This window comes from Serinus canaria, chromosome 8 (assembly GCF_022539315.1).
Source record: "Serinus canaria isolate serCan28SL12 chromosome 8, serCan2020, whole genome shotgun sequence".
Lineage (NCBI taxonomy): Eukaryota > Metazoa > Chordata > Aves > Passeriformes > Fringillidae > Serinus > Serinus canaria.
In genome coordinates this window covers 21,580,868-21,594,914 of record NC_066322.1, presented here as the reverse complement: position 1 = coordinate 21,594,914, position 14,047 = coordinate 21,580,868, and the positions used below count along the sequence as shown (strand labels likewise).

The window sequence follows — 14,047 nt, the reverse complement described above, 5'->3', positions numbered from 1 at the left end:
TACATCCTCATATATTATAACTCAAAGGAGAATTTTGAGGGAGAACAGCCAGAGAAATTCAGCCCAATCCATGTCATGAGTTGTATAAAACAGTTCTTGTACTTTCTACTTTCCAAAGGGGATGATCCTTTGTTGTTATTTATGACCTAGTTGTTAATTGAGATACTTGAATCAGTGGATTTAGAATTAATTGATTAATAGAGGTCTTCATATCCAGACAGAAAGAGCCTTGTTAACCCCTGTCCAGTGAAGAATTGGGCCAATCTAGGAAACTCAGGTTTGTTGTTTCAGTCCTAATATGTCATGCTATGGGAGTTCTTCAATGGTAATTATGAAACAAAAGAGGAAGGTTTCTATAAGTGCTATCTATGTGTGGTTTTCTGTGTCTTAAAATGTTTGTGTTGTGACATGTGAGATATTGCCATTTTATTTGGCAACTGCATTGGTGCATACTAGGTAATACAGTGTCAGGGCACTGTGAGGACTGGGGGTTCATGTGGGTCTGGGAATAACCCCAGGAGATGAAAGGGCACTTGTAATAGTCCCTGGGAGGTGACTGCTAATTCAGAGTAACCATTTTTACCTTTCTTCAATGCATTAAAAAAAATTGAAATTAACCATCATTTTTTTTCCTTTTGCATGGAACAATTATTTGCCAATATCATGAGTATGTAACTGTCACATATGAGATATTTTGTGTCCTTATAAACTCAGCATGTGCTTTCTTGGCACCCCAAAATTCCATTGCTGCAGCTGGTAATTTACACTCTTCATTTAATATAATATGAAGTCTAGTTTGACCCTTACCTCTATACATCTAAAGTGATGGTATGACCATTTTTATTTTTTTTTTTTTTATGTCCAGAAGTAGGACTGAATGTAGAGGAGAGTAAATGCTCAGAGTGCTAAGGCTCAACATTTTTGCATGTTTAGTAATGATAGCTGGAGGCAAGGATGCTGAGGTAGCCCAGAGGGAACAGAGCAGTCCTGAGCACTGCAGTGAGACCCTGTGAGGTGTTAATGTCCACCTTGGTAACCCTTTAGGCTCACAGATATGTGTTTCACAGCTGAGCACTGCACTGGGGCTGCAGCCATGACCCAAGCTGGAGGCATGTGCCCCTGGACGGTGAGACAGCCCTGACTGTCCCCAGCTGTGCAGGAAGGTGTCTGCATTGGGTCCTGCACATGGGCTGGGACTAGAGTGCCTTCATCCTCTCAGTAAATCAAAACCTGTCACACATTGATTCAAAGCCCTCCTAAATAAATGAGCCTTTCAGCTGGTGTCAATAGGATTTCTAGTTTCTTTCCCATTCCTCAGCATCCTTGGGTCCCCAGAGAATATAATCAAGCACAGGAGACTGTAACAATCAGGGCTTGGAGATTATGTGGTATCCAGGCACAGTCTTGAGGAGTCGTGTTTGCTGACATTAGGTTGACTACAGCTTTACGGTCATTTTACACATGACAGCATGTCAACTGTGTAAACCTTGCTGGAACAGGAGATTGCCTATGACTAGCTGCTGTGAAATGGAAATGATTTGTCTGTCTCTACATGGACTGAAAATCATGGCTACTGTTTGCTAGTCATTGCTATTTCTCAAGCTTCTAATTTGGTGTAATTTTGTAGTGGAGACAAGGCATTAAAGGAGCTCAGAGTGCAGGTGTGTGTCAGATCCTCACTTCATCAGTGTCTCCCATCAGCCTCCCATCAGACTGAATGGGCTTCACCTTGAGAGCACATATCATATTGTATTTTCACAACTTCAGTAGCATTTATTCCAAGGGAAATCTGTGCTCCTGCACAGAGAAGTATTACCAAGGGTCGCTTAGAGTAACAGAAATGAGCTGTAGCTGATGTGATTTCTGGTGGACAACCTGTGGATTTAGGATTTAGCATAACTGGTGTAGAGTTTGAGCCCTTGGGTTCCTGTGCTTTCAGGGTAACTGTATGGAAATAATACATGTGCTATCCTGCCCCTTGAACCATAGCTATTTTGTAAATAATGATTATGCCTGTTCTCATTTTTCAGACTTAACAAAGCTATATAAAGTTTGTGGTGTAGTTAAATTTTAGTATAATAATTTAAGTATGGATTTAAGCATAGTTTTTTACAAGTTAACTACATTTTGCTTTAAACTAGCATAGAAAAATTGAAAATGCTTTGACCTATTATTTTTGACCAAAATCAAATGTTCCTGTATGGTCCATATCCTGACCACTCCGTGTGTCACAAGAAAAACAGAAATGTTCCATTTTAGTTTTTTGTGATATTCTATTTCATGTAACTTGAAGTATAGTAAAGATTAGGATAAACAGACCTTATGCAGCATAGCATCCAAGTACAGAAAAATTTATAAGACAAAAGGAACAAAGACTCCCACTGAAAACCTGCTGGTGTCAAATAATCATTTATTTTGCTGTTGTTGATTTGCCCCTGCCTAAATGACAGGGGCTTAGCTACAGGAAACAATATTCCAACAAATGCTTGTAAAACCCTGTATAATTCCTGTCACATCAAAAGCCTGTGTGAAATTGTGTGCTTTTGGCTTCAGTGCTCTTTTTTTCTCACACATACAGAAACAACACATGAGGAAGTATTTATGCTTATCAAAAAAGAAGGCTACTTTGCTTTGCAAACACAGCACATCAGTGAATCTTAAACTGCAGGTCTGAAGTTTGGGTGAATTTCAGGGCTGATGTCAAATATTGTGCTCAAGAGCTTTTTCATCATGCCCTCCATGTTCCTGTGGTAGCTGCTTGTGAGGTTTCGGATGGCTTCTGTTGTTTGCTCTTCTATTTTGGCAGAGAGGTTACCTTGGGACCCCATTACCTGAAAAGCAGAAGACCTCTGAGCAAAATGAGAGGCTATATAGAACCATGTTTATTGTACTTTTCTTCATCATGTAGCACAAGCATAACACAAACACATCATAGTGCTTCTGAACAGTGAGGGTTTGATCTGGGTTCAACTGTAGGCATAAAAACAGGATTAAAGGCAACTCTCATATGCTCATTAGCAATGGGAATCTCCCCATGTAATGAAAGTTTCCCAGCTCGCTGTGGGAAAAACATTGTGTATGTTTTGTCTCTTATATGGCTCGTTTTAATTTGTTTTCTATTTTAATGACTAGGCAGCTAAGTTCTATCACTATGTGCCTTCATTTGGCCTCACTGAGAGTGCCTGTGAGTGCAGCTAAGGACCAAACATGGAAAAGCCTTCCTGAAAATGCATAATTACAGTTTCAGAGTACTTGAAATGTCTTCAGCAGTTAGTGATGTATAACCCTCAACAGGCCTCAGACAAGGTCTTTTAATGTTACATTTTCTTATCTGGCGAAATACCAGACAGCTTCTGGCACAGTTAATATCAAGACATTCGCTTAGAATTTAATTGACTCTGGACTCACTGAACATTTTAGCAAGGTTATGTTATAAACAGATGCACACATTCCATATCTGTGACTTTGCTCCTTCCTCCCCCATTGCCCCAACATCCCTTGAATTCTTCCCTTATGGAAAAGTCCTTCAGATACCAGCAGAGAAATTGATTTCCAGCTAAAGAATTCCATGAGGGGAGAAGAAGACATTTCTGCATGCTGGCAGAGTAAGAAAGGAATAAGTAACATATTATTCTTGTTCTTGCCACGGTTCTCTGGGGTGGACTAGCAGGTGGAGCTAACCTATGATATATTAGTGGGGTACCTAGAGCATGACCAGAAACAAGGGAGGGGTCATTAACTCTATTTTCTGTGTGGTTTCAGCCCAACTTAGCCCTTAAAAGAAGGAAAAGCATCCTTTGCACAGGCCACCTTCCCTGTTCTCTTTATCAGTACCTGGCAACATAGTAAGACATTTGTCCATAATCCACATGTCAACCATTTTTCAGTTTGGAAGAAATGTAGGTTGTAGACATAATAATAAGTATTAGGAAAGGATTATAGTTTTTTATAATAACTATTTTTAGCTGACATTTTATTATAACTTTTAGACAAGTTGCAAGGGTTGTGTGTGGGAAAGGTTGTACAGCTTAGACCAGATTTATGGAACTGAATTTTTCCACTGGGGAAAGTAACCTTCTAGAGATCCCAGATGGTTGCATGTTATCCAGACACTAAATACTTTTGAAAAGCCTCAAGAAAAGTATTATAATTTTAAGAAGAGCTTCTGCAGAACTTCTTTTTCAGCTCATGCTAATGTCATTTGAGATAATAGTCTTATATAAACTCTTACTCTTCTATACATTTTTCTCTCTCTTCTTCAGCTTCTGAATTTGAGGACCTTTTTCTTGTAGAATGCAGGCAGTGCTGTGCTTAGCTTATGATTTTTGCTGACCTTGAAGGTTTTTCCCTTATTTTTCACATACAGGTTTTATGCTAGTGTCATTTCAAAGCTGATAAAATAATTACATTGGCTCAGAAGCCACAAAATTCAGAACTAGGCTGCACGTCTCCAAAGTTAGGTGACCTCTGAAAATAAGTGAAAAAGCAAAATTGGTTTGAGATCCAGGCAAAAAATTTTGCATGTTTTGAAAAAAGCTTTTCATATCATTATTCTAACCTCAATCTTTATTTTTCTGTTGCTGTTCTTAATTCTAGATGGATATGAAGCCTCCCATAGTATGAGAAAATTTGATCCTGTTTGGATAAAAGTGACACAAAGTAGGAGGAAGAATGGCATTAGAGGAGACTGTGACAGAATTAAAAATACTTGTGTCCAAATACCCAAGAAAGTAAACTGAGCATCAGAGCTTCCCTTGCACTGCCTTTGCTGGAGCTCCTGACTGCCTCCAGACACAGGTTAATAATGATGGCATTTGTCTGGGTAGGTGAATGTGCCACATAATGGGGTCAGGGAACATGGAGGACTGCAAGGATCTTGTACAACATGCTGTCAGTTGAGGAGCAATATGTGCTCTGTCCTGCTCGTGTGAAACATTCCGTTGACAAATAGTGGCCCTTCCCTGCAGCTTTAATTTGGTTGTGGTGAAAAAATGGAGTTCACAAAAAAGCAACATCTTTACTCTTCTGCTATCAAAACCTAGAACAAGAACTCTGGCTTGACTGAAAGGTGAACAGATGTTAGAGGTATTTATACTTTATTTTGGTGTCAGTAAACAACAGAAACTTCACACTTAAGACATTTCTACCTGGCCTGCCTGTGTGACAGAGTGTCTGGGTGTTGGCAGGGTATGATACCAATACTTTGTGTGTATAGATGTTTCTAATTGTTGCAATCCCTGCTGGAAAATGTTTTATGTGAAGTGTGACTGAAATGACAGGTTAGTAAAACAGATTTTGTTTCCTCTCTTTGTTGTGGTTTTTTTTTTTTTTTTTTTTTTTTCCCATTTCGTGTCTGCTTTTGCACAAAACTTTCTTTGTCTTTGCACGATACAACCTGGGGGGAAAAACAAGAATGTCGGAGGAAGGTCACCTGGTGAAAAGAGAATGGTTTGTGAATTTCATGGAAATACTAGAGAAAAATGCAAGGTGCCATAAATGTATAAAATGGCTTTATTCAGATAGGAAAATATTCTGTCAGACCACTTTTACTATAGAAACAGTGAAAAACTCTAAAGTTTTGGTGACTTCAGTTGACAAGGGATGCAGTATTATAGGTAATGAACAGAGACAGCTGAAGTGGAACAGAAATGGAAAAAAACATTTTAAACTTTTGTTTTTACTGACACATCCACGTTACTGAATCCTCCAGTTTCAGAATGGGAACTAGGTCTGTCTGTGGTTATAGAAAAAGGACCAAAAAGTATTTTTCCTTAAGGGACATACATCTTCAAAGCATAAACATGAATCAAATATGGAATCTGGACCATTTTAGTGGTGAATGTCCACAATTTCTTCTACAAATGCATTCAAAGCCTGTGAAAAAGTCCAAATGAAGCATATAGACACTGTAGATGACATCTCTGTGTTTAATCAGTATGATTAAACCATACTGGTTTCCAGGAGTCTCCAGGTAATACTCTGGGAAGCAATTTGGTTTACCATTGAGCAGTTTGGTAAGGCAAAAGAACACATGCAGGTTTCTTACTTACGCTTGTTTCCTTGCTTCTAAATTCCTTCTCCCTCTGTAGTCTGTAGTGGTCTATCTCAGCTGTGGCTTCTTCCTTGGCCTGCTTCAGCCTTTTACCCTTTCCTAGAGGGGCAAGAAAGAAGCATTTATTTCATACCTTCCCTGTATCCCCAAAGATGAATCTCTCCAAATCAGAGATATTTTAGCTGCCATAGTAGAACACTGACTTTTCTGAAAGTCTTGTCCATCAGATTTATTTGCACAAGAATGGTCAGAAGAGACAAAATGACTTATTTAGAATACTTTTTGATTGCTAGCCAGTCAGGCAGTAGGTAGCCCTCTTCTGAGACTAACTTCCCGTGCAGAAGCACACATCAAGTGAAGAGCTTCTTGGTTTGCTGACAACAGAAGTCTTTTTGCAAGTAGACATCTTCCTGCAACACAAATGCATTTTTTTCTAATCACAGCTTGGTGTTTAAATAAATATATCTCTTTTCTTCATCAGCAATAGTAGCAGCCAGATAACAGATTTTAGTTGTCACGGATGGGAAAAGACGTTATTCTGTAAGATTTCCTGTATTGATTGGTTGCCAGAATCCCTTCATCCCACACCAACTGGATTCTGCTTAGAGCTGGCAGATATCCAAAACAATGCACGATGTCTTAACCACTACCAAACTGAGTTGCAACTCTGAGGTTTTGTCCTTTCTTCCCCCACCCTTTTCTACTAACCTTTGTTAAATGCAGAGGTGGGTGACTAAGAGAAGGAGGTCAATTCTTTGCCAGTGCACAGAAACCATGAAAGGGATTAATATTATTTTTCTTTTCATTTTAAACAAGGTGATCTATAAGGTGACATCTAAAGGTGTAGTGGAAACTAGAGCCTTCCTCCTCACCAGGCTTGCTTGCATACCTAATTTTGTTTGCTGTGAACAGTTTGTTTTAGGTAAAACACTATGGGTTTATCAAATCAAGAGCCTGAAAGTCACTGCAGGACTGGACATAAGGTCCTTCCTGGATCTAGCAGAGTTGTCATGTAAAGAACAAGAGTAATGGTTTGATGGAAATGTGCTGTTTAAGGTTCTACATGAAGGAGCTGGCAAGCTTGTCATAAAACCCCTCTGGGCTTCTCTGTCATTTATAAAGTCAGTAAAGTTGCATGGAGCTCCTCAGGATTCTGCTATACTACCTTGTGAGGAAACTAATTTTTAACTGTACACCTCTTGCATGGAATGTTGGTATGCTGTACTTGAGACACCTGGGCTGGTGCTGATTTTTGGGGTCTCTTTCTGCTGTACAGCTAGAATTTTAGGAGCGGGGGGAATAAGGCTGCTCCCTTTTCGTAACAGGAGAAATATCTTCAGTTGCTGAAAAATTGCTTAGTTGCTTAAATTAGGATATCACAAGAACGTGAGAGTGGCGGCCTAGGCAGCTGAAAGAGCCATCTTGATCTCTTGTGGCACACTGATTTATTTACTTATGGTAACAACCTATTTAACACCACTGAGCAATAAGAACCATTTTTTTGGCTTTTTTTTTTTTTAAGACTCTAAATTCAAGCACAGAATACAAAAGAGACCTCTCTCCTTTCTTGAAATCCTAGGAAACATTCTTTGTCTAGGCTAGGAAGATGAACTTAAATATGTCTCATTTTCTCTCCCTAAACTGTTACACTGGTTTGGTTACACCTGAGCTGGGTTCTCAAGCCTTATCAGATGTGTAATATAGCAACTTGCTCCCACTGAGCATGGCATAATGAGGGAGCTGAAGCTTGGGAGAAAGACTGTTTTAATACATCTGAGATTCAGCAAAAGCCTTGGTAAAATACCTGAATCAGCAGGAAATTACTTCTCCAGCTGATTGCTCCTTCCAAAATAATTATCTGCAGATCGGTGAGTAGAAGCAGAGAGATGCACAAAATGGGAATTACCTTTTAAGTCTTGATTCCTAGACTGTTGGCTTATTGTGGAACCTTGGGGGTGGCATGTACACAGGCTTTCTACAGGAAGGAAAAGCCTACTGAGGAACTAAATAGCTTTATTGACTCCCAGTCCATCAGTGCAGGGCTCTCGTCTGTGGGAAATCATATTTCTCACAGTCCTTCTCCCATTGAGCCACTGTACTTATGTATAAAGGGGAGAGAGGCAGTTTTAAACCTAGTGGGTACTTTTCCAGAGTTTGTATTTGTTTGAAAAAGGCTGATTTCCCCCAGCTTCTGCCACTCACTGTATGAAGTGTTGGGACCAGGATGAGTGAACTGACAGATCTGTGTAAGAGCCTGACATAAGTCTGGACAACAAAATTTGGAACCAGGTTCAAGTCTGTATTTTGAAGTTTCCCTTATTCTCTTCTCCAAATTTGGAGCTGATCAGCCTTTTGTAGAGTTTCCACTCTGTAGAGTAGAGCTGGGGGGTGATTCTCTGGAGCTGGCAGTCAGGGGGAGTGACTACGATGAAGCTTTGCCAATTTCACCAGCTGAGGAACTGGATCTCTATAGCAAATTAAATTATTTCAAAATCAGTGGGATTTTAATTTCAAATTCCATCTGGGGGGCCATCTGTAGTAAATATGTTGCATATTTGGCCACCAGATAGATAAATATATCCATCTAAAATGCAGAAAATGGAAAGAGATTAACTACAAAACATCAGTTCAGTTGCCTCTGACAATGTAGATAGTGAACCAAAGAGTATATGCATACATACGTGTCAGCTCTTGACAGTGCTCTGCAGTAAGCACAATACATAGGGTGTCACTGTAGGGTGACAGTCCTTTCAGTTTTCCATGATGCTTTTAGGATTGGCACAGCAGGAACCTGCTGCTTCCTATTTAATTAAGTGGAAAAGCTGTGAGTAAATTACTGCTAGTCCAACAACGTTGTGGACAGAATCGGCAACTGCCAACATATGCGATGGTGCATATGCTGCACCTGATTAAGTTAAGCAGAAACTAGAGCTTAACCTGCTGTCCCACTAGGGACAAACCAAAATTAATTAATCAGTCTGTTGTTAACCACTTCTCTGCTACTGTAGTTGTGCAATACAGGACTGCCTTTTCAAAGCCTTACTGATCTGCTGGGCTGGTTCTCTGCAGAGCACAGCCAAGCTGAAATCAATCAACCTTATACAATGAAGGGTGGTGGAGCACTGAAATTTGGCCAAAATCATGCAAAAAGATGGCAAGAAGTGCAGGAGGATGGGCAAACCAGCCTGGCCCTATGACATTTCCTTAGGATCACAGAGGTGAGGTACAAAAAGCCCCAAATTTGAAGAGATTTTTTTGCCACAAAGGTCATGCTGTGGGGGCCAGGATTTCTGCTGGCTCTATGTTCCTCCTACTATCCTTGAAGATGGGGAGCAGCAAAGCAGCTGTGCTATGCCTGGCTGCTTTGTCCACAGCCTATAAGTTTTTAGGCATTGTGTTAAATTGGCCAAATTTTAAAAAACTTGCTGTGAGCAGTCAGCACTGTACAGGATTTTCTTGCCTAACATGGGAAGGTGTTATTAGCATGGAGAAAGGCTATATTCTTCTTTCTAGGTATTTCTGTGATGTTAACGAAACACTTTGCTCTGGTTAGATCCACAAGAACTGGTGTCTTTTAGGTTATTGGAGTTCTTTAGAGCTTGTAAAAAAGACAGTAGGAGGCAAAAATGTTGCATTCTAATTTGTTCAAACACTAAGTTATCTTACTTTCTAAAAACTGCAATGCTAAAATTGGAGTTTTGTTTTCAAACATATCATCTAGGCTCCTAGCTGAATTTCTGCAGAGAAATCAAGTCATTTGAAGAAGCTGCCAAAAATTAATCATATTTTCTTAAAATAGAACCATTTCAGTTGTCTTTGCTAAATTGTCTGGAAAATGGGATTTGGGGATGTGCATTGTGAGAAAACGATTTTGTACTTTTAATAAAATAGAGGCAGCTGAGCATTATGTATAGCTTTCTCAGTAAATAAAATATGTCTTGGATATTGTCCAAGAGAGCGCCATGGATATAATTCTGTTTGCAATATCTTATTTTGATTAACATTTGGTTTTAATCTGATTTTCTATAATCTTTCATCTGAGTTTTCTTTTTATTAGGCATGAGAAATTCAAGGGGATATATAAAAATCTATAGGAGCACGAGTTTTGCTAAGCCCAGTGTTCATGACATATTTGTTTCCCTTGGTTTACCCAAAAGGATTTTCAGGAATTGATGTCTTGGCGCTGACAATGCTCAGTTATTTCTGGGATCCAAATTGTGCCTAAAGTAAAAATGATAGATAAAGCAGAACCATGTTCAAGAGGTCAAAGGATTGCAGACTGGTTTGGCGTGTGTTTAATCAATCAAATAATTTCAGCCTGGCATGTGTTCATTTAATTAATTATTTAAAATATTAATAATTTTTCAGGTATAAATGATATCAGCTAATGATATCATGCCAGGGAAAAGGGTATTGAGCAAGGAGTAAGAGAAAGCATGTATAGAGGAGCTTTAGCATTATATTTTTGTTTTGTTTAGTGTGTATCAATATAATTTTATTTGCTAATTGTTTCAGTTACTTCAAGTGGCTTTTGCATTACTAACAACTGCACATATGTCAGCAAAACCTAGGCCCATTAACTGTTTATATACAATATTATGTGTGTTCACACTACATTTTGATTGGTTATGTGAGTATCAACTGTAAACACTGAAGGCTTTGCATCAGGGTAGTTTTGCTAGTCCCATTTCCTTGCAAATGCCTTTTCCTGGTGTGTCCCAGAAACAAGCTGCCACCTGATGTCCCAGTGACAGCACAGTGGCCAGACCCATCTGTGCAGTGGTATTGTGCAATGCCTGCTAGGGGCGACAAAGGAGGTCACGGGGCTGGGAGGGCTCAGTGCTTTCCCTGGCAGCCCAGACCTGCAGAGTGCAGGCCCTGAGCAGCAGCTGCTGATCCCTGCCGGTGCCAGGTGGATCTGAGCTGCCCATTCTGGGGTGAAGCAGCCCCTCCCTCCTTGTTCCACCCAGCTGTGTGTGCACAGGTCAGCCAACTGCACTGCACAGATCTGTTGCATTTCATGTATTGCCTTTCAGCTTAGCTTTCATGCTCAGAGACAAACTCTGCAATCCTTTGTTTTGGTCTAACTGCAGAATCAGTGTGGGGAAGAGACTGCTGAAGTAACCCCAACTTAGAATAGCCAGACTTGTCTCTAAAAGAATTCCTTTTGCCCTTGTCCCACAGTATTTAACTTATGCTGGCATAGTTATCTAAGGTGGTGTAGTGACAGTGCTATGAAAAATACTTAAATTAGGGACAACATGGGCATTTTGTTTTGTAGCTTCACTGCAAACTTCTTGCAATGTCGAATATAATGGTGGTCTAGGTAGAATTATACTGGTATATTACATGTAATGCTTGGTTTAGAGCAAAATCCAGGGTGGACTTATTTAAACTGGTTGCCCTTCATCAGCTAAGTTTGGAAATTCTTGAGGTTTTCCATGGAATCACACTGAAGTGCTGAGGCTGGAAGGAGTCCATAGGATGCACTCCCTGATGCAAGGGCAGCTTAATTGGGGCCATATCCAGTGGGTTGTGAATGTCTCTGAGAATGGAGATTCCCCAGCTCTGGGCAGCCTGTTCCTCCCTCGCTGCCACTGGGTTGTTTTCTTATGTTTAAATTTTTGTGTATTGAAATCTTAATTTTCCTTAATAATTTTTGCATTTTTATAAATGCAAAAAAAAAAAAGTGATCTTAAAAGTAATAGAAAAGAAAGCCATAGTGATATCTTTTTACAATGAATAATTTTACTGATAGCAAAATTCTTAATAGCTGTTTTCCTGTAGCTGGTTAATAACTCCTACTGGTGTGTTAGTGTTGAGGTAAACACTGGCAGTGGTTTAATTCAAGTTTCTGACTCAGAGGTGTCTGAAGATACTTGATCTGTAAGAAATCCTGTTCTTATCACAAGCACTCCAAGTGAGGCTGAGGTGGTGACAAGGGAGTGTGTCTTTTGCAGAGCAGAGTAAATGCATCCATAACTGTGTCTGGATTCTGCAAGACATTCATCTTTGGTCATCGCTTTTATGTTATAATTACTCTTTTCATTTTTGGAGTTTCCTAATTTATGAAGCTTCCTTTTTAATTGACTGTTATAGAAAAAGCTAAAGTGACTCTTCTGGTTTTAAAAACAAGCAAAAATGAAATTACAGAAACAAAACAAACCCACAAAACAAAAAATAAACCAAAAAGCCCCAAACCCAAAAGTAATCCACTTCAAGCTAAGGCCTGATTCTGCAATCTGTGTTCAGGCCAAACTCCTCCTTCCACTGAGGCTATGCCTTTGCAGGTAGTGTGCTCTCTTGCTTTGAGGGGCAGTGTGTTTCCTCTGCCCTCCATGAGAAGGGAAAAAACCATCCCTCCCAGAGCTCCTAGTTTGGCTGTGTAAGAGGTCAAAACACTACTCAACTATCCCTTGCCTTCAGGTTTCTGCCTGAGAGGTCTGTTTTATGAAGGTGGGAGGATTTGTTTTAATCTCTATTGTGTCTGCAAGGCACAGGCAGTGCCTGGGTGCTTAGGGAGGGGACTTGCCTTTCTATTTATTTTTGTGTGCTGCTGTACAAATTGATACATCACACTAAAGACTAATGAGCACAAACCAAAGCTGATTCACGTGCAGAAGGGATATGGAAACTACACAAATTATTCTGTTTAGCTTCCATTCCTCCCTGGAAAACAAAATATATTCCTATAATTGCACTCTTGCTCCACATGACATCATTGTCATCCATTTTCTTTGCATTCTGCTGCTGGTTTCTGAAGCAAGATCACTCCGGAAAACAGTATTAATGTTTCAGTGCTAGTGCAGGTCAATGACTCATGTGGTTGTACCTGCACCCAGGAGAATAATTGCTTGTACCATGTAATAAAACTTTGGTGAATGATCTATTACAGTACTGAGAGTGCTCATGGTTTTACTGTGACTTGGATTACTGTCAGGGTGTTGAAGTCTCCCCTTAGTTTTCATATAATTTTTGAAGCCTGGGTTCAATTACGAGAAGTTACTGGATTTTGCAAGTAGAGAGGAACACAAAAAAATTTTTAGCAAGACCTGTTAAGAAAAATCAAGAGTTTGGAGTCTAGTCTTCTAGAGCTGGCATGTAGGATTTTAATTTAAATAGCAAGGCAGTAATGGCATGATCAACACTGAGATAAAGGAAGAACAAATGCAGCTGACAGGATGAATATAACAAAGAAAACATTTTTTAATGTAATAAGGCACATGCACACATAGGCACAAGAACACAGGGTTTTAAGCAAACTCTGAATGTTCAGGTTTGAGTTAATGCCTGGCTGCAGTCAAGGCACAGTACTAGTGCATGTATACAGATGAAAGAATCTTTTCCTGTGAGCTACTGTAATTCTGAAGGGCTTGCACTTGAGGAGTACAGTAAAACCAGGCCAACTACTTACTTTTTTTGGCTTCCTCCAGTTTGTCCTTGGCACGTTTTTCTGCCTGCAAAAGCTGCTGGATTCCCTGAGACTGGCTGGTCATGCTGCTTGCTGGGGATGGTGAACTTCTGTGGAGACTGGAGCTCAGAGGGAGTTTTATACAGCTGCCAGGCTCTTCCTTGTGTTTTATGTTCTGTGTGTTATTGCAACAAGCTTCCAGATTGTACCAACCCAGCTGGCTGTGCCTGGATTGCTGCTGGGCACGCAGGCCTGGGAGTGCAGTCAGAAAATTATGGCAGTGAGGCTGAAGGGAATGTCCTCCTCTCCTCAGGGTCACAGAGAACTTGAAGTCTCTGATTAACACACTGGGGCAAAAAAGAGCACTTCAAATGGCTTATATTTTAATGGGGATTTTTTTTTTTAGGCTCTTATTTCTGAAGCAGAGTACAATTAATCTTGTCTAGGAACTGGAGGGAAAAAATATTTTCTTGGCATTTTTTTAAAATAAAACTTCCCCACAAATGAAGAATCAAGTTCATTCAACAATTAATTTTGGTTGAACACCAAAAACTGCTTGCAGGCTTCTGTTTAATGTTACTTCT

At 39.8% G+C, this 14,047-nt stretch overlaps 1 protein-coding gene across 1 annotated transcript; it reads right to left on the bottom strand.

The window, feature by feature from the left end:
* Nucleotides 1-2,486: 2,486 nt before the first annotated feature.
* On the bottom strand, nt 2,487-13,628 carry ATP6V1G3 (ATPase H+ transporting V1 subunit G3). The gene is made up of 3 exons (XM_009088465.3): nt 13,467-13,628; nt 6,051-6,151; nt 2,487-2,831 (listed from the first exon to the last, which is right to left on the bottom strand). Exons 1-3 carry the CDS (start codon nt 13,546-13,548, stop codon nt 2,658-2,660), a joined length of 357 nt encoding a protein of 118 aa, XP_009086713.1. The 5' UTR covers nt 13,549-13,628; the 3' UTR covers nt 2,487-2,657.
* Nucleotides 13,629-14,047: the final 419 nt, after the last annotated feature.